At 40.8% G+C, this 22,854-nt stretch overlaps 1 protein-coding gene across 4 annotated transcripts; it reads left to right on the forward strand.

Annotated features, from left to right (window-relative positions):
* Nucleotides 1-417: 417 nt before the first annotated feature.
* LOC116319415 (TGF-beta receptor type-2-like) lies at nucleotides 418-21,724 on the forward strand. 4 transcript variants are annotated; one of them, XM_039605623.1, is made up of 8 exons: nucleotides 425-457; nucleotides 2,527-2,737; nucleotides 2,991-3,132; nucleotides 5,302-5,492; nucleotides 9,512-10,275; nucleotides 11,136-11,277; nucleotides 18,908-19,032; nucleotides 20,646-21,724. In XM_039605623.1, exons 1-8 carry the CDS (start codon nucleotides 440-442, stop codon nucleotides 20,823-20,825), a joined length of 1,773 nt encoding a protein of 590 aa, XP_039461557.1. In that variant the 5' UTR covers nucleotides 425-439; the 3' UTR covers nucleotides 20,826-21,724. The 4 variants fall into 4 exon arrangements, with proteins under 4 accessions (XP_031594591.1, XP_039461557.1, XP_031594590.2 ...); XM_031738730.2 differs by having other exon boundaries at nucleotides 430-471; XM_031738729.2 differs by lacking the exon at nucleotides 2,527-2,737 and having other exon boundaries at nucleotides 436-715.
* The last annotated feature ends 1,130 nt before the right edge of the window (nucleotides 21,725-22,854 follow it).

The following is a 22,854-nucleotide window of genomic DNA, read 5'->3' on the forward strand; positions in this document are numbered from 1 at the left end:
GTGTCATCCTTGACAAACCGTGGGCCTGGAACCTCTCCAGCAAAATCATGCAGCAGCAGAGGAACGCAATTTAAACTTTAAACTTAGATGGGGACATTTAAGTGAATTTAATGTGCTGCTTTTATTGTGTAAAAAGCAGTAACACTCTAATAAATCCAAAACACAGAACTCAGCAGCTACCTTTCAAAGCTGACAGCTCTAAATAAGATCTGCAACGAGTGACTGTTCTGAAGTAAAAGGGTGTTTGCATTGACTTAAAAGCCTATAGGCGGTTAAGCTATTTTTTGAGCGTGTCATTTTTTCTAGTCTTGCTCTGCTGGTTTTCAGCCTCTTAATGACATGCTTTACAGACGCATGAGTCTGACCAAGAAGAAAAAAAAAGAATACGAGAAGAAGAGAAAAAAAACCTGTCCAACCCCTTCTGAAGATTTCCTGTTTCATGAAATGCGCACATACTGTGAGTCATATAGGGTAAGTCCTGCCTTGTGTTTACCCATTCTGCTTCTTCGTCGTCTTCCCGGAGCCGTGAAGGCGTTTAAAAAGGAGCAACAGGCGGGCCAAAGAGAGTCCGCGGAGACTGGATATTAACCCGCTGTCAAGGCTTCGGTAAATTAATGAGAAAGAGGGCAGCACACAGTCTAAATGGAGCTACTTCGGTTTTCCGCTTTTTGGTGTGGAATGATACTCTTTGGTAGTAGTCTGCTCGAGGAGGCGGGTGAGTTGAACTTTAAACTTCCATAAAACTAGCCAAAGCTTCGGAACTTATTTCAGCGGACTCTGTGAAGAAGAAGCGGAGTGATACAAAGTGACAATTGATTTCCCTTATTTATTTATTGGGCAAAAATATGACACTGTAATTGCTTTTTTTCCCCAAACAGGTGTTTCTTTAGCTTTTAGCTAAAAGTACAGAAAAAGAAAATACCCAGGTGCGAAGCCTTGTTTATTCAGGACACTTTACTTGCTAATGTGGTCTCAAATGTAAATTAGCTTCACTTGACTCCGTGAGTCTCCCTGTCGCAACTTTCATCAGTGCGAATGCGGTAGCTTTGGGAAGACATCACCTGCTGTAAGTCACCAGCCTTTATAGCGCTCCTTTGGTTATCTGCATCTTTGATGTGTAGCCACAGTGCTAACAGGTCTAACGGCCCCCCTTAAGGAAGACAGTGTTTTACCTTCATCTGTCTCAGACTCAGTCCCAGCGGCACCAAGTGGCTTTGGCTGCTCCTAATCCTTCCCCCCACCTCTCTGCAATTATATGTAGCCCTGGGTGACAATTACTACCATTCATCCCTTCCTTTGCCCGCCTCCTTCTGGGTTAAAATGACATGCTCTTTCAGAGGAGTTGCTCTAATGATATAATTACTCAGGCTCAGCCACCTTCCTACAGCACTCAGGCATGGACTATCCCTTCAGTGCTGATTTACTTCAAAACACCTCACCAGCCCGCTGGGCAGACTTTTAAAATTGCTCTGTGGCGTAGTTTAGTCTGGAGTTCAGGTGTGATATTTTCATGTTTGTTTTGTTTTTGTTTTTTGATTTGTGGAGCCGTCTCTCAGTGCAGACAAGCCCTGAAAGCAAAAACAAAAGCCAACGATTTCCTGATAACGTCTTGTGAAAGTGCCTCATCTGCTGCTGATTGTCAGGCGCAGCCATCCGGTGGTAGTGATCTAACTTTGCTGCACTTCCAGGGTGCATGTTGTACAGCGTGTCTGTTGCTGACCCCACCCTGCAGCCTGGGTGTTGGGTGAAAAGACACAGTAGGATCCTTGTGCCAGGTTAAGAGCACACACACACTGACAGAGAGCACCTTTCTCGTAAGCTTGTGTGAAGCCCAAAGCATACATTTTTTTTTTTGCTGACCATGTCAAGAAGCACGCTTTCACTTACACTTCCCCTTCTAAAACTTATTTACTATTTGGTCATGTGATAAACCCTCAGCGGTGCCATTTTGAGACATCGACCAACTTCAGGTACATCAGTGTACCAGAGGTGGTGTTTTCTTTCTTGGTTTGGTCGTGAGTTGAATTCTCTGATGAAAACAGCAGGTTCAACTTCCTGTACACGTGAAGTCAGCATACAGATGAACTGTGGTTAGGTGGTTTTACTGAACCAGCAAGGTCACGTGTTTCCAGTCTGCGTAGCACATGCAATGCATGCATCTCAATCCTGCCAGACATCGTGATTGTTTCTTCTTTTTAATCATTCCCCTTATTAATCATAGTAAATCTGAAATGTCCCCTTTCCGAACTGTTTCCACCTCTTAAAGCCACAACATCCTCTTTTCGCTCATAATTTTGTGTAGTAGCCAGAACTCCCTTAAAAACTAGAGAAGAGATTCTTCACCTTTCTGTCTCGATTTTTTTGGTGGGGTTTTTTGTCATCACGTCCCTCAATGCAAGGATAAATTGCAGAACTGCATCCTAGGAATATTTGTGGAAATAAAATTCTTTCTCGCTCCTGTTATTCACAGACTGACGCATAACCTCGTTTTTTTTTTCCTTTCTTTTTCCATCAACAAATCATCAGCGGTGTTGGCACAACACCTTACTTGATGGGGAGCCGACTCATCGGGCTGACAAATTAGAGACCCCTCAGCAAGAAAATTCATCCGTGTTTCCTCTGTTTGTTGTTCTTGCCTGTCTGGCAGTTGTCTCCTTAGATGATTATCAAACCCACAGGCACTCCTCACACAATCCTGTGTGTCTCACCGATACAGGTCTGAACAAGTCCAAAGGAGGTGAATGCCACTGCTCTGCTTTGTTAAGCTCCCACGGGGGGAGAAAAATGTGTCCACCCCTGTAGTATGAAATTGTTTGGATATTCCTGTGGTTATGTGGAATATCAGCTTCTGCACGCTGACAAATTCCAAAATACCTCCGTCCTTTGATTAAATTTCATGTTTTTCAGGTTTTTAAGTCTGTTGAATATGAAATTCACAACTCAGTCTTCCCTCTTTCACTTCCTCTTTTTTTTTTTTTTTTTTTTTCCAGAGGCCTCTAGAATGAAGCTAAATAAGCTGTGCAAGTTTTGTGATATACAGCCAACTAACTGCTCGGGTAAAGGGAACTGTAAGGTGGAGTGTGGCATTACAGCTATTTGCCCCCAAAAAGAAGACGTGTGTGTCAGTATTTGGTAAGTGTCCACTGAACTTCCTGCCTTGTGATTCTAATGCAATAGTTCAGGATGTAAATGAACAATTAAACTATAGCAAAGAGACTCAAGAGCTTTTCTTTGTTTCGTTCTTTACTTTCTGACGTTTATTATGCCTTTTTATATTTATGCGCCTCTTCATGAATACACCAAGCAAAGTGAGGAAATAAGGGGAACAATGGCTACTTATTTATTCATCAAATCAGCCATCGTTTCCTTCCTGAAGCTCTAAAATTTCCTTCATGGGGTGACCTTTTGCTTTTTCACTTTCTCCGTCAGCATTTTGCCCAAAAAGCCGGCCCGATTATGACAGCTCGTGATCGCCTAACCACCCGTCAGCATCAAATCTGACTCTGAATGTGAGAAGCAGTAGGAAGCAGATTTGTATTGGTGTTAAAAGCTTAAAGCAGTGCTGCTGTTTCTCATTATACTCGCAGTGTAGTGGGCTTGTTATGAGCTGAGGTTAGCAGAAAGCTAATGGCACGTGGACAGCAGCACCTCTTTAAAATGTCTCTCATAACCGCCCAGGTAGCACTGCTCAGCAGGAATTCCAAATGTAAATATGCTGATTTGTACAGAGCCAAGTTTTTATTTTTTTCTTCTGTTGTTTGTATTTAAGTCTCCACCTTTAGAACTTTGAATTCAATGTTTTAGTCATTTGTGTGTGTATATTTTATATTACAGAAAAATATTGCCATTTACAGCTACAAGTTTATCATTGAGTTATGTACCTAATTTATAGGGCTGTGCAAAAGTCTTGACCCACCTCGCGTTTCTGCATATGTTGCTTCCAAGGAGCCAAACTTTGTTATACTAAAGTGTTCTTGAGTAGTAGTTCTCCAGGCTTGCAAAGCTTTTCTTTGGACATAAGCAGCTTTTCATTGATCTTCAGTCCAGCCCTTTTGCCTGAACAAAAACTTTTAATTTTACATGAGTGCAAAATAGAGGAAGACAGGTGGAAAGGTGAAAATACAAGGAGTAGAAGTCGTGAAGAAATATGAGTTTAAATACCTCAACCATCTAAAACAATGGACAGTGCACAAGACAGGTGAAGAAGAGTGCAGGCAGAATAGAGTGGGTGGAAACATGTATCAGGGATGATTTGTGACAGAAGGGTAGCAGCAAGAGTGAAAAGAATGGTTTATATATGAGACCCGACGTATGTACGGTTTAGAAATGGTGGCACTGACTAAAAGGCAGGAGGCCAAGCGGATGATGTTACCACGATGGATAAAATTAGAAATGAGTACATTAGAGGACAGCTCAGGTCAAATGGTTTTGGAGGCAAGGGTTAGATGGTTTGGACATGTGCAGAGAACAGGGAGCGGGTTTATTGGACAAAAGGTCTTGAATATGGAGCTGCCAGGCAGAAGGCAAAGAGGAAGACTATAGAGAAGATTTATGTAGTAAAGGAGGACATGCAGAGGGTTGGTGTGGCAGAAGAACATGGGTTGAGATGGAGGCTGATGATCCACTGTGGCAACCCCAAAAGGGAGCCGAGAGCAAGAAGAAAGTACTTTGTAGTACTAGCAGTCTACAAACATACAATTTGTTTTCTTTCCTTTAACCAAATGTATGAAAAACACCAAATACAACACAATTTGACAGGAATAAAAGAATATTTTTGCATTAACAACGTGATTTCCAAAGAGATGTCAGCTGAAAACTTGACAAATCGCGGCATGTTGTGCAGTGTGTCTGTAAAAATAAAAAAATTGAGGAACCTTAGCACATGGAGGACAAAATTAGAAGTGACAGGCCAAAAGCTAGATCTAGATGAACAATATCTGAAAGTCATGTTCTTAAGAAATAGGAAAAGATCCAGTAATGACCTGACGTGCGACTGGAAAGATGTGGCCATCATCAGAGGCAAAGAAATAAAATAATTTTAAGTTTGTTAGAATTGTAAAATCCCTGTTTTTGCTTTATATACTATATTTCTGTGCATGTTAGCACACATTTCAATAAATCGCTGAAGCTGTTTACCATTTTCCTTGCAAAATATGAAGAAATCAGGGGTGACTCAAGACCTTTGCACCATAGTCTAGATCTGCCACCATCTCTTTGTTACAAATCTTTGAAAAGCAGGTAGTGAATACCCGAATTCAAACTTGACTAGTAAAAAGTGTTTATCTGTCTTCTCTTTCTAAGGAGGAAGAAAGATGGCAACGTCACCTTTGATACAGTGTGCCACAACCCAGCTGAAAAACTGTACGGCCTAGTCTTGAAGGACTACAACAACAGCGAGTGTGAAATGAAAGAGCTGAGTGGCATGGGCTCAAAGTTCTTCATCTGTTCATGCTCTGAGGATGAATGCAATGAGCGCGTCTTTTTTGACCCAAGTAAGTTAAAATTGCAATGTTTTAAATATATGAAGTAAATATGCTAGAAGACAGTTCACTATTAATATTTCACTTGTTTTTGCTATATTTGAATCTTTTATTGTTAAATGCTAAACTATGTGCAACAAATAGCTGCAAATTTGTCAGTCTAGCAACACTGGTACATAACAAATTCCATGCAGTAGACTTTTAGAGCCTTTTGAGTATAGCTGAGTGCTGTGAATGGAAATTGGTTTGATAAGAGTGAGTGAAATTAAACCAAGCTGTAAAACCCAAACAGTTAACTAAAGCAGGCTAAACCCTCTTTAGAGCTGCAGCTGGAAACAGGGACATTAAATGTCTAAGTAATTGGTGTCATAACTATATTTCGGTGGGTGTCTGAACTTTGATTCCAAATAATCACCGAGGCTCCCTGATGCCGCTTTTATTCGTTAGAAGTGAGGAAAAATGCTCTGGACTTAATTCTGCACCATAGTTAATTTACTCTAACTAGGTGATTGATAATGTGAGCTATGTTTTTCCCCAAGAAAGCAAAAGTCAAAGGATCAATAGCAAGAAAGGCGAGGGTGAAATAAGCAAACTGAGGGAAGACGGCTGTTAAAAAAATATCTTTAAAAGAAAGGAGAGCAGAGCACAACTAACCAGTTAAGAAAAGTTTAGCTCTCAGCAGCTGTTAAGTGAGCCAACATCAGATATATACCAAAAAGACCTAGCACAGCTTAACACCATGAAACCCACGGCCTTGAATTACAGAAATAGCCAGAGCGATTAAGCAGCAGCAGGTTCATTTCCAAATGATATGACACAAGGAAAAAAAACACTTATTTTGCTAGTTATAATGAACAGTGTCAGGCAGCACATCGACAAACAGTGTAAACATTGTGTCATGCATGATGTTTGCTCCTTAGAGTAGTGGTTTACACATTAGTTTTGCAAACCAAATGTCACTGTTTAAATTCCAGCCAATAAAACATCCCTTGTGGGATTGCGTTAGGAATCCGGCGCAAACACTCTGCCAGATTAAACAGCGACCCACTGTGACAAGGGAGCAGCCGAGAGTAACCATATGACATCTCTGTTTGTGTTTGATAACATCAAAGGAACAAGGCAAGAAAATCACTATAATGTCTCATATTATTGTAATATGTGTGTGTTATTATAGTGTAATTATAGTGTTGGTTTTGTAAACACAAATAAGCTTCAAGGTATTTTGGTGTGCCCTGATGATCTGGTTTGACGCCTGATGCGCCTTTAGCACCAGTGTTAGCCTGTCAGCAGGTTTAGAGGCTCATATCAGTCCTGCACGCATCATTCTTGCAGAGGTCTGTGTGGCAGATAGTGAGGAAGAAGATGTGATAGAGGAAGTGAAGAGGCCAGAGGGGAAGGATGAAGAGAGATTTCTTATAATCATTACACGGGATGTTAAGAAAACAGATTTTTCGGGGGTGGAAAAAAAACATGTTTGTATTGAAGTCTTGTTTACTAAATACAACTGTCTTTATTATGCAGTATAGTAGTCTCAGCATTTTCTTAATGTAAGTGTTAGAAGACTATAGGGTTGGTATTTCAAGTGTCTTTATGACATGAGAATCATGAACACTTAATTCTAAATGTTCAAGTTATTGTAGACGACAGCACGTTAAGAAATGTATGTCCATTTTAGCATGTGCAGCGTTATGGACGTAAGCGGTACTCTAAGGACCCCTACAGGTTCTTGTAAAGTTGTTGGCTCAATTATTTATTTTTAAAAAATCTCAATCAAAAGATGGATGAGAGATATGGCTTGAGAAGGGAAGGGTTCCCACAGACAGTGCTTTTGAGTAGGGCTCAGAGTTCTGTGTTACACTCCTGCCTGGAAATAGTTTTCAGAGTTCATCACTGGGAGAGTCATACCTTACATATTGCACACCAGTTATTTGATCCGATTTTTAAGTTTTACTCCCTCTATCTTGCATTTCTTTTTAAAGTGGAGAAAGATTCGTTTAAAATCTTAGAAGTGGAAGTGTTTATTCTTCATTTGTGAGGATAACATGATAACGTCAGAATTTTTTATCAGTTTGTCGTGCATGAGTGCCAACATGTGTGCACTGGGATGCTCTCCAGATGCATAATTGCAAACAGCTTTAGGAGACCATGTAGACACTGGCTTCTAGACTCCAGTTACAACATTGGCCCTGGAATAAGATGTATTTTGACTACGGTGTCCCGGCAGTAATAACACTAAGGTACATTTCCGAGACCTGGCTCTGCACCGAGAGCCAAATTGAAAGCATCTGCGTGGAGCAAAGCACGTCATGGAAACATATTTTCTCACTGTTGGGAATGTCTGTGCGCTCTCTGGAAGTTCTCAGTGACTAAAGTGGGTCAGTTCTGTGGTAAAGGCACTGGGGATGAGCTTGAACAACAGGGCAACAATGCCAATAATTTGAACCAGGTGAACCTGTTGAACAAAGCACGATTTAACGATTCAGCTTTTGCTTGCAGTTTTCCCTTCCTTCATACAGTTATACAGCTGCCTTGAGAAGCAGACTAATGGTGTGTTCCACCCTATTATCAGAAAGACATTAACAAAACCTACTGGGAACGGCAATGTTACGAAATGAGACCTAGCTTGAGTGAAATTTGCGTCAGTTGTTATATTGAATGTGAGCGGGTGGTTTGTCAAAGTAACACCCATGTGAATGCCAGAATCGAACAAGACGTAACGAGATGATCAATGTTATTCACTTCACCTGTCAGTGGGTTTAATGCTGTGACTGATTGGTGTGTAAACAAATATACAAGTACAGCTTTAAAGCTTTATTTAAGATGGTAGGTAGCACTGTTTTCCACGGTTTCCAGTCGTTATGCTAAGCTAAGCATATCTGAAGCATCATATTTAACAGGCAGGTGAGTAGTATGGATCTACTTCCCACCAGCAAGAGTATTTCTTAAAGCCTTTTCCCTCTAAAGATTCTACTCTTGTGTATGCAGTATTTCACACTTTGAACTTAAAGATAATTCTCAATAACACGGCTTTTCACAGCATCTCCAGACCTTAAATGTAGCATTACTTCTGCACTTTCAATAATTCACACAACAAGTAAGGATTTTGTCTAAAGCCCGGAGGAGTTTGGAGGCACAGTGACAGGTTTGTTGTGAGAAATAGCTTCTCACTCCACAAAAATCAAAACAAACAGTCTGTCTGAGGCACTGTAGAGGATTTCAGACATGTGGTTTCCTGTTCAGAAAAAAAAAAAATTTGAGAGAAGTCGAGGGCTCAACTCCGCAGTCGGTTAGATGCCTGACTCTGCTCTGCGCATTTACACTTGCTCCTAAAATTATTTACCTGGTATTTCTGAATAATAATGCACACATGATACTTTTGCCTCCACGTGTTATGCAACTCAAATGTAAGCTAGACAGCTAAGTAAAGTGTGGCATTCACTTTGACAACGCAACTTATAAATGACTAAATTTAGAGCGCTTCATACTGGGGACCATTTGAGGTTTTCTCGTTTAGTGTGTTATGTCTGGTGATCTACTTTTTATAGATCTTCTTCTACTGCTGCAGCTTTAAAAACTGGACTATAAACACAGCACAAGCATAAACTCTCACTGTTTGCCAAAACCAAAGCAGCTACCAGACACACCACCTCCCAAATTATAAGAATCAGACATGTGCTATAAAGAGACACAATATGTGCTTGACTGGGTCAGGGTTTGGAGCAGTTTACACTTGTGGCTGAGAATCTAACTTTAGCTTTCTGATTCTGATAAACATTCCTCAAAGAAGCATCAGGTTTCTCTGGTGTCTTCTGAGCATTACTTTACTCGTAGCTAAGTGCTGATACAATCTGCCACAAAGTAATTTTGTGTTTTATGTCTTCATATTGTGGGTGTTGTAGTTTAAAAAAAGGAGAAACATGGTTACTACTCTCACAGATTTAAAGTGACTTTTAAACTGGTTGTCATAACATCTGTTCTGCATCTTAACCTCACCTATCTTTATTAACACGTGCTGATTCTTTGACCTTTAGGGCCCACAGAACCACAGGTGATGGCTGTTATCTTAGTAAGCCTGGTGCCTCTCCTGGTTATGGCTACCGTGGTGATCACTTTCTTCTACTTCTACCGCGTGTGCCGCCAGCGCAATACCCACTGCAGACGCAAGAAAGGTTCTCCGCTGGAAATCGACCCACTCGTCATTATAGAAGAAGACAGCAGCTCCACGCACGCCAACAGCCTCAATCACAACACTGAGCTGCTGCCCATCGAGCTGGACGTGCAGGTTGGAAAAGGGCGCTTTGCAGAAGTTTACAAAGCCAAGCTGAAGCAGGGCTCCTCTGTTAGCGTGGAGCAGAGCTTTGAGACTGTAGCAATTAAAATTTTCTCACACGAGGAGTATCCATCCTGGAAGAACGAGAAGGACATTTTCTCAGATGCGGATTTGACGCATGAGAATGTGCTTCACTTCCTGACAGCAGAGGACAGGAAGGAGCAGAGACAGTACTGGCTGATCACAGCTTATCATCCACGAGGGAATCTCCAGGAGTACCTGACTCATAATATTATCAGCTGGCATGACCTGTGGCTGCTCGGGGGTTCGCTAGCCCGTGGAGTGGCACACCTTCACAGCGACCGCACCCCCTGCGGTCGCTCCAAGGTGCCTATCGCACACAGGGACATTAAGAGCTCCAACATACTGGTGAAAAATGACTTGACCTGCTGCCTGTGTGATTTTGGCCTTGCACTTCGGCTGGACAACTCTCTGTCTGTGGATGAGCTGGCCAACAGTGGGCAGGTAAGGCTTACCTAAGACTAAATTTTGGGCGATCGATTGTTTTCACTTGGCTGTCAGTCACTTCAGAGATCATAAATTTTGCCAGCGCCCCAAACACAAACCACTCTAAGCCCTGTCGTATAATTCTTCTGGGATATTTGTCAGACTTTGAAAAGAGCCAAGCTATATATCAAACTTTTCATTTTCTTACCCTCACAACTTCAGGACATCGTGTGTATATATGGCACTCACTCCATCTTGTCCCCAGAAGGATAATACTGATAGAAATACTGCTGTAAGTGCTCTTGGGTTGTTGTTGTTTTATCATAGTCACAAGACAAACAGGCTTGATTGATTCTTAATGGACTCATTACAAAGACGTAATAGGCCAGAGACAATTTACACTCTGTTATGAAAATGGCTTGTTATGAAAAGGACTCACCCTTTGCCACACAGCACACCTAATGCATTGTGATGCCCCTAATGCATTAGGAGGAAGCTCCAGCGGACACATTTTCGAGGATGGTAATTATGTGAAGACAAGCAAGGTTTTGATGAGCTCAGTGGTGCCCTTTTTTTCTAATTATTTTCTACATCAACTTTTTTTCTCATGTAGATAAATGTGATTTAATCTCTTACAGCACACAGGACAAAATCACTACCTGTCGCTCGATTAATGCAGCTACTGTTTAACGAGCCGTTTTCAACAAAACGATAGCTGTTTTGGCAGATAAAAAAGTGGTTCGCCACCTTCCCCTAGATGTACCTCTATATTTAAATCGTGCATAACAATATTGTGCATTCCCCTACCATTTGCAACTATGGTCAAAGACTCAAAGACAATAATTAACCTGTTTCTCTCTCTATTTGCATTTCCACAGGTGGGCACTGCCAGGTACATGGCCCCCGAGGTGTTGGAGTCCAGAATCAACCTAGAAAACATTGAGTCTTTCAAACAAGCCGATGTTTATTCCATGGCTCTCGTACTGTGGGAGATCATCTCAAGGTGTAGTGCAATTGGAGGTAAGATCACGAAGTCCTCATATGCTCTATGTTAATCAGTTAACACGCTTTGCTGTAGAACGATCGCTTCAGTTAAAATTGCAAAAAAAAATGCCAATGTTGTTTATTGTTTGTTGCTGAAATGTCAGTGGGGAAAAAACAGCATAAAGCAAAAAGAAAAAAGGAGTGTGTAGGGAGACAGAACACAACACAAAATAAACGATAACAACATGCCAGAATGGTCCATAAACATGTGGGGAGTGGAGAGGACGTGCAGTGTGCATAATGTGAAGCCCCCCAGCAGCCTGAGCCTATGGCACCTTAACTAAGGGAGGGTTCAAGGTGATTTGATATAGCTCCAACTAGAAGCTGGCTCCACAGGAAAGGGGCCTGAAAGGTGAAGGCTCTCCCTCCTGTTCTACTTTTAAATTTCCAAGGAACCGCAAGTAAGCCGGCAGTCTAAGAGTGAAGTCCTCTATTAGGATAATATGATGGTATGAGATCTTTAAGATGCAACAGGGCCTGATTATTGAAGACCTTGTATGTGAGGAGAAGGATTTTAAATTTAATTCTGGATTTAACAGAGCGCCAATGAAGGCAAGCTAATATGAAAGAAATATGGTCTACTCTCACTGCATCCATCTGGATCAACTGAAGGCTTTTCAGGGAGCTTTTAGATCAGCCTGATAATGATGAATTACCATCGTCCAGCGTAGAAGTTAAAAATGCATGAACTGTTTTGTTTTGTTTTTTTCACTCTGAGACAGGATGTTTGTAGTTTTAGTGATATTGCACAGTGAAAGAAAGCAACAGTACATATTTGTTTAATGTGCCCGCTGAAGGACATATCCTGGTCAAAAAAGGACTCTTCCAGTAATCCAGTAGCACATGATGGCTCCTGCTATTTTTGAAAGGAGAGATGACTTTTTCCCCACCCTCAATAACATAAAGTCTGAACACGAGTTATGAAAATCTTCCACTGGCTTTATCCAAATATTTTCAATAGATTAAACAACCTTACATGAACTGATGATTTAGGCGTAAAATGAATTATTGATGATATAGAACATCAGTGAATGATTATGTAAATAGAGTTTAGCTTTAATGTGTGTTTGGGGAGGAATACTTAAGATGTCGGCGAGAAAAAAGACTTGGTTTCTTGCCAGAGTCGGTTTAACCTTATCACACAGGAAATGGAGAAGAAAGGGTCTATGCTATGCATCTAATTCCTGTAACACAGGCTACTTAAGAATAGTTCAACATTTGGAGAAAAAAATAACTTCTCCACTCTTGTTCATGTACTAAATGCGAGCGTACTATTTGACACTTTACATCTCACTTTTGTATTTTCTGTCACGTTTTCTCAGTACTTGTTTTAAACCCAATATTCTGTCTTCCTGACTAGCAACGTAGTGTACTGTACACACATTTAACACTCCCTCTAACCTTTGGAGAGATAACCATCAATTTCCTTGTTAAATTAGCTCTGGTCAGTGCAAGTATAGGAAACCAATAGAAGCACTGATTGATGAAATTCCCTTTAGAGGCTGTGTAAATATCCTCAGAAATACTGTAAAAGCTTGTTTGACCTCTGAGCAATACAAGCACCAAGTGACCAACTCCACTGTGAGTTCACTTATTAGCTGTGTGACAGGACTTATGTGTGAGCATTCGTTGACCCATTAGTCATGGTGGGAAGAAAATCTAAAAGTGTCAAAGCCACAATCCATCTTGTAGAAGCCTCAAGGATCAGCCTTCACTTTACTAATGTACCGTTACTCGTGTTTGTCACTCTGCAGCAAAAACAAGGTCGAGGTATGTGCAAATAATAGAAGTGGTTGATTATCTGAAGCCAGTACAGTGCAGTATTTCATGTCGACAGAAGGTTATTTGTTTTTCCTTCTTTTCCTTTCGTGTCTCTGTGGTCCTGTTTGTTTCTGTGACTGCTCCTGTCTCCATTGTGTCACAGCAGTGATTGAATGCTGGGTTTGGGCATGAACACTTCTGCTTCTGAGTTTTCCTGTTTTGCCCCCACTAACCTCCTTCCCCTCCCTCCCCAGGGGGCTTCCTTGAAGTGTATCGAGCAGTTATTCTGCCCATGAGTTCTCTGAAGCAAAAACATGAGCGAGTGACCCACAATTCCTCTTGCTTTTCCTTCCAAACTGCAACAACGTGGGTGCCCTGTGGGTACACATTTGAAAAGAAAACAGAGTATTTCCTGTTTTGCAAAGAGCATAGTCCCAAGATGCAGTTTTTTAGAGTGATTTTAACTTTGAAAGTGTGGCTTATATTAGGACACTTTGTGGTTAATGTCTCTTGAGATCAGGACATGCAGCATATAGAGATGAGTAAAGATGCACTAAGCAGATCCAGGTTCACTCTGGCTTCATTTGGTTTCCTCTTGAGGGATTTCAGGAAATCTGCGCAAACAACATCTTCATTTGTTTATCCTGCGTTTCCCTCCATCCGTTACATGCATGTCAGATTAAGTCCTTCATTCCCTTACTTTGCATTAGTTTAGGTTTAGCTAACCTAAACACTGTATACAGAATTAAATGATATGCAAAAACACATTGTTCTCTTGCCCAGATACACTCGACCATTCCCTGTTTCTAAATCTGGCCCTTTCAACTCAGTTACGCTACATTTTTCCTCCCGTCTCTCTGTCTCTTTCTTCGTAGACACAGGTAGGTGAGGCAGCAGTTAATTAGTCTCCCACTGCAGTGCAACACCGTAGGCAGCCGTGAAGCTTTACTCATGCCGGCACAGACAAGACAGGACAGGCCAGTGTAAATTTACTAGAGAAAGGAAGCGCAAGGTTCCCGTCCCACCTCTAGACTAAAGATAGAAGCCACTGGGTTAGGTCACATTTTCCTGTATTTCACATATCCCTGTCCCCATTTTTCAGACTTGGCATTTCTCGGAGAAGTGTAAAAGGGTGAGGTCCGTAGTTCATCGGGGCTGAAACTAAAGGAGACATTTTCCTGTTCAGAGATTAAATCACTGTACAAACAAAGCTAATCTCACCTTGACAGACGATGAGAAAGGTGGAAAGAATAAGCTGCATAAATGAGATGGTGTAATTTGGTTTTGCCTTACTGGCAGCTAAAAATCTCCTTGCAGATAGTGTGCTGGCTGAGATCTGGTATTGATTCTGGAGCGGAGCAGCATAAGAGCAAAGCTGATATGTTTACAAAGTACACTTAAGAGTTGCTTGCTTTTCTGCTGCTGTTTTTTACTATGAAGTTGCCACGTTTTCCCTGGAGGTCGGTGAGTCACTTATGACTCCCTGAGATCTTACCTTCCTGAGACAAAATATGAGCAGATGTGAACCCGCACTCATAAATTCAGAGTGACACATCCCAGGGCATCAGTATAATGACCAGGGTGATGCCCTGCTTTTTCCTCCTGTCTCTCTTGTCTCTGATGCCACCTGCCTGTGTGAATGTAAGGAAGATGTCTGATCACTGCAGGCAGGCACAGGGCTGCTCTGTCACGGCTCCTGAGGCCGTGGTCTGATCTGAGATCTGCCAGACGAGAGGAAAAAAACTGTCTGTCGACAGCCAGCCAGCCAGGCACGAACCATCACTTTACCTTCTTTATCTTCCAAGACTGAGGAAGGGTTAGAGCAAGGGGGGAAACAGAGAGATCAGCACACCTCCAAGAGAAGGAAAAGTCAGATTCCAGGCTCAGATCTTTTTATCTGAGTGTCTGTTGCTTAAAATGCCTCTGCTGTATAATTTAGCTGGTCCAGATTTAGGGCTTGGAAAGATTGTGAGGGCGTTCCTCGAGCGGGTGGGGCAAAGTAGGAGGATAATAGCGGAGTGGTGTCGAATGTGGAGCTGCAGACAAAAAAATGCCTCCATTCCCTGAGGGGAAAGGTTGAGCTTGACTGGAGAGGAGGAAAGGTTAGGGCAGCTGCTCTCCAGATGTCAGACCATCAAACCCTTCAGAACTAGAGGGCCTAATGCATGTGGTGGGGGGTCTGCCACAACGCGCATTTAGGAACAAATTTTAGACTTGATTGAGGATGAAATAGGGTCAAAATGCGTGCAGCCAATTTAGGTTCCCTGAAGCTGCATTCAAAGTGGGCAAAAATATTTTTTTGGTTTTACTTAATGGGGTTAGTCGATGGTTAGGGAATGTATCAGCTGCAGTTAATGGTAGGGTAAGCTTCCAGGGCCATATGCCCTAAAATTAAGCTCTGCTAATGTGTAATGTTCATGCATACATCTGTAATGCATGAGTTTAACAACAGAAAACAAGTGTTGGAGCCACCGCGAACTAATGAAAACCAGCAGCGGCTGGGAGTAGATTAGTCAAGCTGTTGTTCCAGACTCAGACAGACTTTGGGAAGCTGACACAGTTGTTGCGATCACGTTACTAATTTATTTCCAAATACATGGTGAAACTGTTTGGATCGCTTTTGCTGTATTATTTATGTGTTTAGGTGACAGGATTTCTCTTCTTATTTTCAGTTTTTATATTTTATAAGCTATAATTAGACAAAAAATTGTTCACTTGGAAGAGCAGCAGAGAAAGGCTATCAAACAAAATGTGAAATGCTTGTGCTGACTGATTTCTAAGCAGACATGAGTGAGGTTAGTACTTCAGTATGCCAACTAAGACTGGTGAGTTTGGGATGTGCGTAGGGGAGCAGGTGGTCAATCTACAAGAACAAAAGTGCGGTGTGATGGATGTAAATTACAAAGCTTCAAAACGATGCCATTCATCAAGAGTTTTTCCTTGTTTGCAGTAGGAAAAAAATGACTACATTTCTCTTGGCTGCATATGCACAGACACTTTCTACTGGCATGGCTGACAAGTGGGCTGGAAAATAGACATTAAGGAGGAAATATATGCTAGCATTGCAAAATCCACATCACTACACGTCAGCTGTCGGACACATAGTGTAAGTTCCTCATTGTTACTGTGCTGAAGTTGTTAAATAGCTTTGGAGGAAATCTTGTCAGTGTGCAGTGTGTGACTTTTGCAAGCCCCAGCAGTCCTCACTCGCACTGTATTGTGCTTTCAGAAGCCTCTTTTGCCACTGCAGAGTTTAATTTAAGGTTTACCTTTAATAAACATCTTTGCCTTTAGAGCCAGATTGGGCAAATCTGTTTGTCCTGGAATACACACTTTGTTTATGAAGTAGTACAAGTCCTATACTTGAGAAGCATTGTTTGGAGATGAGCACACGAGCATGTTTGCTGACACTTTCCAAAGTGGGTTTGCTGTCTAGAACACAGTTATACACTCCCTGGACCTGTCACAACAAAACAAACAACATCTGTCTCCTTTTCTCTTAAAAATGGTTGACTGGGTTTGTGTTTAAGCTTGAATAACAAACCAAAAGTACTTTGCTTGCAGTAATGTTGAGTTCCAGACTGTAAAGAACTCATTTTTTTGCAGTAGTCTGTGTCCCAGAATCCTCCAATTCCTGTCTGCAGCTTGCATAACTCCCTGCGATCTTTTCTTTTTAACATGTTTAAAAAGAAATTAAACATCATCACGATCATCAAACAGTACAAACAACATGCTTATGTGATGATTATGTGTTCTGGTAGTTTATTTTAAAAAGCTACAAACTGTTTTTTATATATTTTTTCTTTTCTTTTTTTCATAATAATTCACTTACAAAATATTGTTTTACTCTCAGCAACAACATGTTGGCCTTGTGACTGAAGAGGCAATCTCAGAACCCGCTGACAGCCGACACAGCTTTGTTCTGCATTGTTACATAAACTCTGAGATTTACATGGGAAGATGCAGGACAAATCTGCATTGTGCTTTTTTTATTCGGTATGTTTGAAATCTGTGTGTTTCCAGTGGCAGATTTAATAGCCAGCAGTTAATTACAGGGATTGTATTCTATTGTATTGTTAGAAAATATGTATGTGTGTATAAATATCTATATTTTTATACCACAAAATGGCTCTGCTACAGTGAAGTATAATTTAAAGTGGTTCTGCTAGATTCTTACTGGCCTGTAAAAGCCATTGTTCTGTATTTCAGCAGTGTGACATTAAACAGCAGCTGCAGTATCACTGACAGAAATATAGCCACAGTATATTTGGGTCCATAAGGAAACCATGACACACATTTGTCATTTTGCCTCTGCACGCCACCCCCACAGTGGTTTTTAGATCAAACTGTGCAGACCTTTAGCTTTAATGCAAGGGGTCTAACAAAAATATTGCATTGACTGGAGCCGTTGTAGTCAATGACTGACTGACGTCTAGAAAACACGGACGTCACCAAATGCTCTGTTTCCTCCCTTGAGATGCTCTGCTACATCTTTACTGCAGCCGCGTTCAGTTGCTGCTTGTTTGTGGGTCTTTCTGCATTAGGTCTGGTCTTCAGTAACTGAAAAGCATGCTCCATTGGGTTGAGATCAGGTGACTGACTTGACCCTTGAGGAATATCCTGTTTTTTTTCTTTGAGAAACTCTTGGGTTACTGTTGCAGTTTGCTTTGGATCATTATCCATCTAAACTTTGAATTGCTCTCTGCTTAGTTTCGCAACCTTTGTCTGAGTCTGAGCAGAGAGCGCAGCCCTATACACTTCATTCTGCTGCTTCTATCAGCAGTCACATCATGAATAAACACTAGTCAGTCAGTTTCACTGGCAGCCATACATGCCCATGTTATCGCTGTTGGTCATCAGTTTTTTGTTCCTGTTCAAAATTACTCGTTTTAAACTTCCTGAGTATTTACAAGAATTTACCACTGTTGTGTAATAGTACATTGTAACTTTCACACAGCCAGGATGCATTGTAAAATGTGCTCTTTGTTTTAAACGACGACTCCGTCTTTGTAGGTGAGAAAAGTAGCAACTGTTTTAATTCTGACAACTACTTGCCACGTATGCCAGGCATTACAGTCAGAGACACCACAGTGACTTTGTTATATGGTTTATTAATATGCATCTCTTTTTCACTTTATTCCTTCGGTCTGATTTTGTATGCATTATAAAATCTGTTAATTTTGTCGGTCCATCTTTTAATGACTGAAAATTAGCTTGAGCTAGGTTCTAACTTCAGTGCAATTCAGTGTTGGAGCTGAGGAATCCAAACTTCAAACAAAGAGGAATTTGAATTGATACACAATTCATACGATATATTTTTTTTGGAAACTGTTGACTCATAGCTCTCAGGCTGTTTCCTGCAGACCTGCTTTGATTTTGCCCTAAGTAAACACAACTGGTAAGTGGCCTTTGACAAGTACTCTGGAATTGTTGTGTAAGAGAGCTGACACAAAGCCAGAGCAGTGTTGGTGAGGTTTCTTTAAACTCATCGACAGTAAGGCTAAAAATGTGATGATAATGTTTCTCTTGAGAAAATCTCGCCCGTGGCCCCTCTATCAGCAGCTCAGGGTTCTTCAGTTGTTTGTGCCGCTTCAGTGCTATTTAAAGTTTGCATCCTGCAGTTTCAATTTAGAGCGCACGGTGAATCCTTTGAGAGGTGTTATTGATGTGTGTGCTGTGGGGCACCTCCATCTGATCTCGGCTCTCTATTCCACAGAACTTCATCTGTCAGATGTGATCTGTTTCAAAGTTGTTTTGCCCGTGTAAAAGCCTAAACTTACCAGTTTGAGCTGTGTGCAGGCTAATTCTCTGAACCCACCTGTTGTTTCTGTGTTTTCACATGCAGACGTGAAAGCATACGAGCCACCGTTTGGAAACCTGAGGGAACACCCGTGTGTAGAGAGCATGAAGGACAGCGTCCTCAGGGACAGAGGAAGACCTGAGATCCCCAACAGCTGGACCAACCACTCGGTAAGAAATTAAATTTAAAGATACTTCGTTTGTAACCACAAAATCTGTGTTTTAACATCTTAATCTTTTGTCAGCTGATATTAAAAACTTGTTCATTTTCATTATCATGTATGATGTCATGGATCCTCCTGTTGTTATAGTGGAGGATGCTCATATTAAGCAAAGCAAACAAAAAATAAGAAATTAACATTGATTATTTGGGACTAATCACTACAAGCCAAACACTCAGGCTTTAAATACTTTCAGTTTCAGTTTTTTTTTTCTGTGTAAATAACATTGAGTCATGCAAGGCTACTTTATAGAAATGAGAATGAAACACCTACTTTTAACAGTCTTCAATATGCCAGATCCTTCACACTGCTGTGAGAAGAGTGCAGGTAATGGTGTGATGTATTCACTGTGTCCATCCTCTGCTCACTCTCACCTAATTCCATTAGTAAGAACATGACTGACGCAGGCTGTCCCTTGCAATGTCCACACTGTGTGTAAACTACGGTTTGCAAAGTTTACATAGTTTACAGTCTGTATATGCAAACTATGGCCTACTCATGAATGTGGCCCCTTTCACATTTTATTTTTTTAATATTTTAGAATGTTGATATAGTTTCTTTTCCTATGAAGAAATTTTAAAGTGGCCATGTTAACTAAGAAATCATAGTAGGGGACCAATAAATCCTCTAAGATATTAAAAAAAAACATAAATAAACTTTATTTTCCACATTGGCAGCCAAGTTTTAAATCAGAAGTGTTTATAGTTGCTCCAAACAAAGGGAAACTGTCATAAAGAACGAGACAGTGTTGTTTAGATTTGGAGATAACTGCACACATTTTCAGTGTCTCCTGGAGGACATTCATGCTGCTGTACTCAGCTGTTCGCTATGTAGAAAATAAAAGTAGAATGCAAGCGGGTTTAAAATCGTCTCCCTTCTCCACAGCTTATTTATTTATTTATGCTTTACTATGTATGTCACAATGAAAAGATTCATCCATTCAAGCTGCCTCAGCGCATTCCCACACACTGTCTCTCACTTTGTTTTGCTCTTCTTTAAATAGGATTGTTGTGATACAGACAACATAACTGTTATTAAAATGAGCCCTGTGTCTAGCTACTGGTGGCAACTAGTGTTTCCATATTTTAAAGTGAAGCTGTACACAAGATGAAGCAGCTGCAGCATTTATGTTCAAAGAATTGGATATTATTCTCTCTGCAAAATCGTCCTTCAGAAAGAATAACTCCCAATGCTAGTTTCTCCAATAGAAATGCATCAAAAGTCCTCATTTCCTTAAAAGATTTTTTTTGTCCTCTGGGAAAGCTCATTCTTGGAAAATAATGGATATAATGTTGGTATTTATCTCTTGAATTACTGCATTTATAAGTAAAACGAGCGCAAAGGTCAGATCAGTAAACCAGTGTTTGTAACTGCTAAAACATTGCTGAGAATCAGATTTATTATAATGTAAACCTATATAAAAGTACTGATACAGAGGTGCATATGGATAAACACACAGTTGAAAATGCATAAATGCACATTCTTAGCTTCAGTTTGAGTTGAAGTTACATCGCCCCAAAGTCGATTTTATTGACTAACTGTGAGCCTGTTCTCCTCATGCAGGGCATCCAGATGTTGTGTGCCTCCATTGAGGACTGCTGGGACCACGACCCGGAGGCCCGTCTCACCGCCCATTGTGTTGCTGAGCGCTTCAATGGCATGGAGTACCTGGACAAGCTGTCAGATTGCTCTGACTCAGAGGAGAAAATCCCTGAAGAAATCTTTGTAGTGGATGAAAAGTAAACGCTTAACAGAAACACTGCCCCCTGCAGGGTGACTGAGGCATTTTACCGAGCTGCTGAGGGGAAAAGGAATATGAGTGGAGGCATTTGAAATGTAGATGAAAGTGAACTGTTTCCAGAGGTGGGCTTACATATTCTGGATTAAGTCATAAACAAAAAGGGCGCTCACATTATAAAGCTTTTTTTTTTTTTTTTTTACCAAATACTATTTGCACTTTATAAACATCTATGCACACCAAACTATATATATGTTGTGTCTTATTTGTTTTGACATTTCAGGTATAGGAAATAAACAGACTGCAAATGTATTAAAAATGGGGCAAGACTGACGAAATATTAAGACACTAAGATCTCCTGCAGCTGCCTTGTTTTTCGAAGTGGCCAGGTGGTCTTGGATCAAAGTCAAATGACCTGAATGAAGCAACATTCAGGTCATTTGAACTTCTTGCCACTTCTCTGGCAAGAAGTGGAAATTATTCACGGCAAAGAAGTAGGGGGAAAAACATCCAAAGAAGTAATCTGCAGGGATAGCTGATCTCATATCTCAAGGACTATGAAATGTAAAATAAAGACAGCAAAATCATTCTGAAAGGAGAAAGGAAACTGAGATATACAGAGGTAGGTGTGTCTGAGAGAGGGGGAGGGGGGGGGGGGCATTTTACTCAGAGGACTAAACTGAAAAAGGAAGTCTGTTTAATAAGACAAAGAGAATAAAAGGAATGCAGAGGTGTATTAAGGACTCCAAACTGGAACATCCAGTCACTGTCTATATGTTATAAAAGCTGAACTTTTTGTTTGTTTTTTATACTGAGAAGGGAATTCTGATCTGCTCAGAAATTATCTGTATCAAAGGAATTTTTTGTATAGAAATCATTATTAAAAACGTTACTGTGCTCTCTGTTTGAATTTGCTGTGCTTTTTAATGCTCTCGGCTGCTGTCGTACTTTGTTTAACTTTGGGTTTTTATGTGAGATACTTCATTTTACAATCAAAAACTATTCATGCTACTTTTCTAGCCTTAAATGAAGGAAGTCCAAATACACACACTGGAAAATATGCTAGGTACACATGTTTGACTGTACAACTGTATATTAACACAAATATCACACAACCACAAATGGCACCAAATGAATGCATGTAGGCATGTAGAGATGATGAAGATGACCTGCTGAAGTTCAAACTGAGCATCAGAAAGAGGAAGAAAGGTCATTAAAGTGACTCTAAATGTGGCATGGTTGTTGGTTTTAGACGGGCTGATCTGAGTATTTTAGAAACTGCTGATCTACTGGGATTTTCTCCCACAACCATCTCTGGGGTTTACAGGAAAAAGTCTGAAAAACTGAAAATATCCAGTGAGCAGAAGTTCTCTGAGTGAAAATGCCTTGTTTATGCCACAGGTCAGAGGAGAATGGACACACTGATTTGAGCTCATAGGAAGGCATGGTGTGGATGTTATTTTCTTTGGCCCCATTATACCGTTAGGTAGGCTGCTGCATTTAAATTATACTCCGAGTGGTGTAGGTTACCCTTTATGACCACAGTGTACCCATCTTCTCATGGCTGCTTCCAGCACGATAATGCTCCATGTCACAAAGTTCAAATCATCTCAAACTGATTTCTTAAACATGAGTTCAGCGAGTTCACTGTTTGGGCTCCAATATCACCAGATCTCAATCCAACTGAGCACCTTTGGGATGTGGTGGAACAAGAGATTCTCATCATGAATGTGCAGATAAAGGCAAATGTGCGATGCTATCACACAGATATAGACCAAAATCTCTGTGTAATGTTTCCAGCACCTTGTTGGATGTGTGGAATGGAGAATTAAGAGAGTTCTGAAGACAAAAAGGGGATCCATCCTGTATGGTATGCCTAATAAAGTAGCCAGTGAATAAGTACTGCTAATCTTGATCCTACTAAAACTGATGTCCATCACCCAGCATACTCAGTTGAAATCAAAAGAGAAGTATTCATATGTAGGATTGTTAACAATGAGACATGTTTAGCATTTGTAGTTATTTCAGGATAGT

Source organism: Oreochromis aureus, linkage group 22, assembly GCF_013358895.1.
Source record: "Oreochromis aureus strain Israel breed Guangdong linkage group 22, ZZ_aureus, whole genome shotgun sequence".
Taxonomy (NCBI): domain Eukaryota; kingdom Metazoa; phylum Chordata; class Actinopteri; order Cichliformes; family Cichlidae; genus Oreochromis; species Oreochromis aureus.

Coding starts and splice junctions, on each gene's coding strand:
- LOC116319415 (XM_031738730.2), top strand. CDS start 445: ATGCGCACATACTGTGAGTCATATAGG. Junction 10,276..11,135: donor AGCTGGCCAACAGTGGGCAG/GTAAGGCTTACC, acceptor GCATTTCCACAG/GTGGGCACTGCCAGGTACAT. Junction 19,033..20,645: donor ACAGCTGGACCAACCACTCG/GTAAGAAATTAA, acceptor CTCCTCATGCAG/GGCATCCAGATGTTGTGTGC.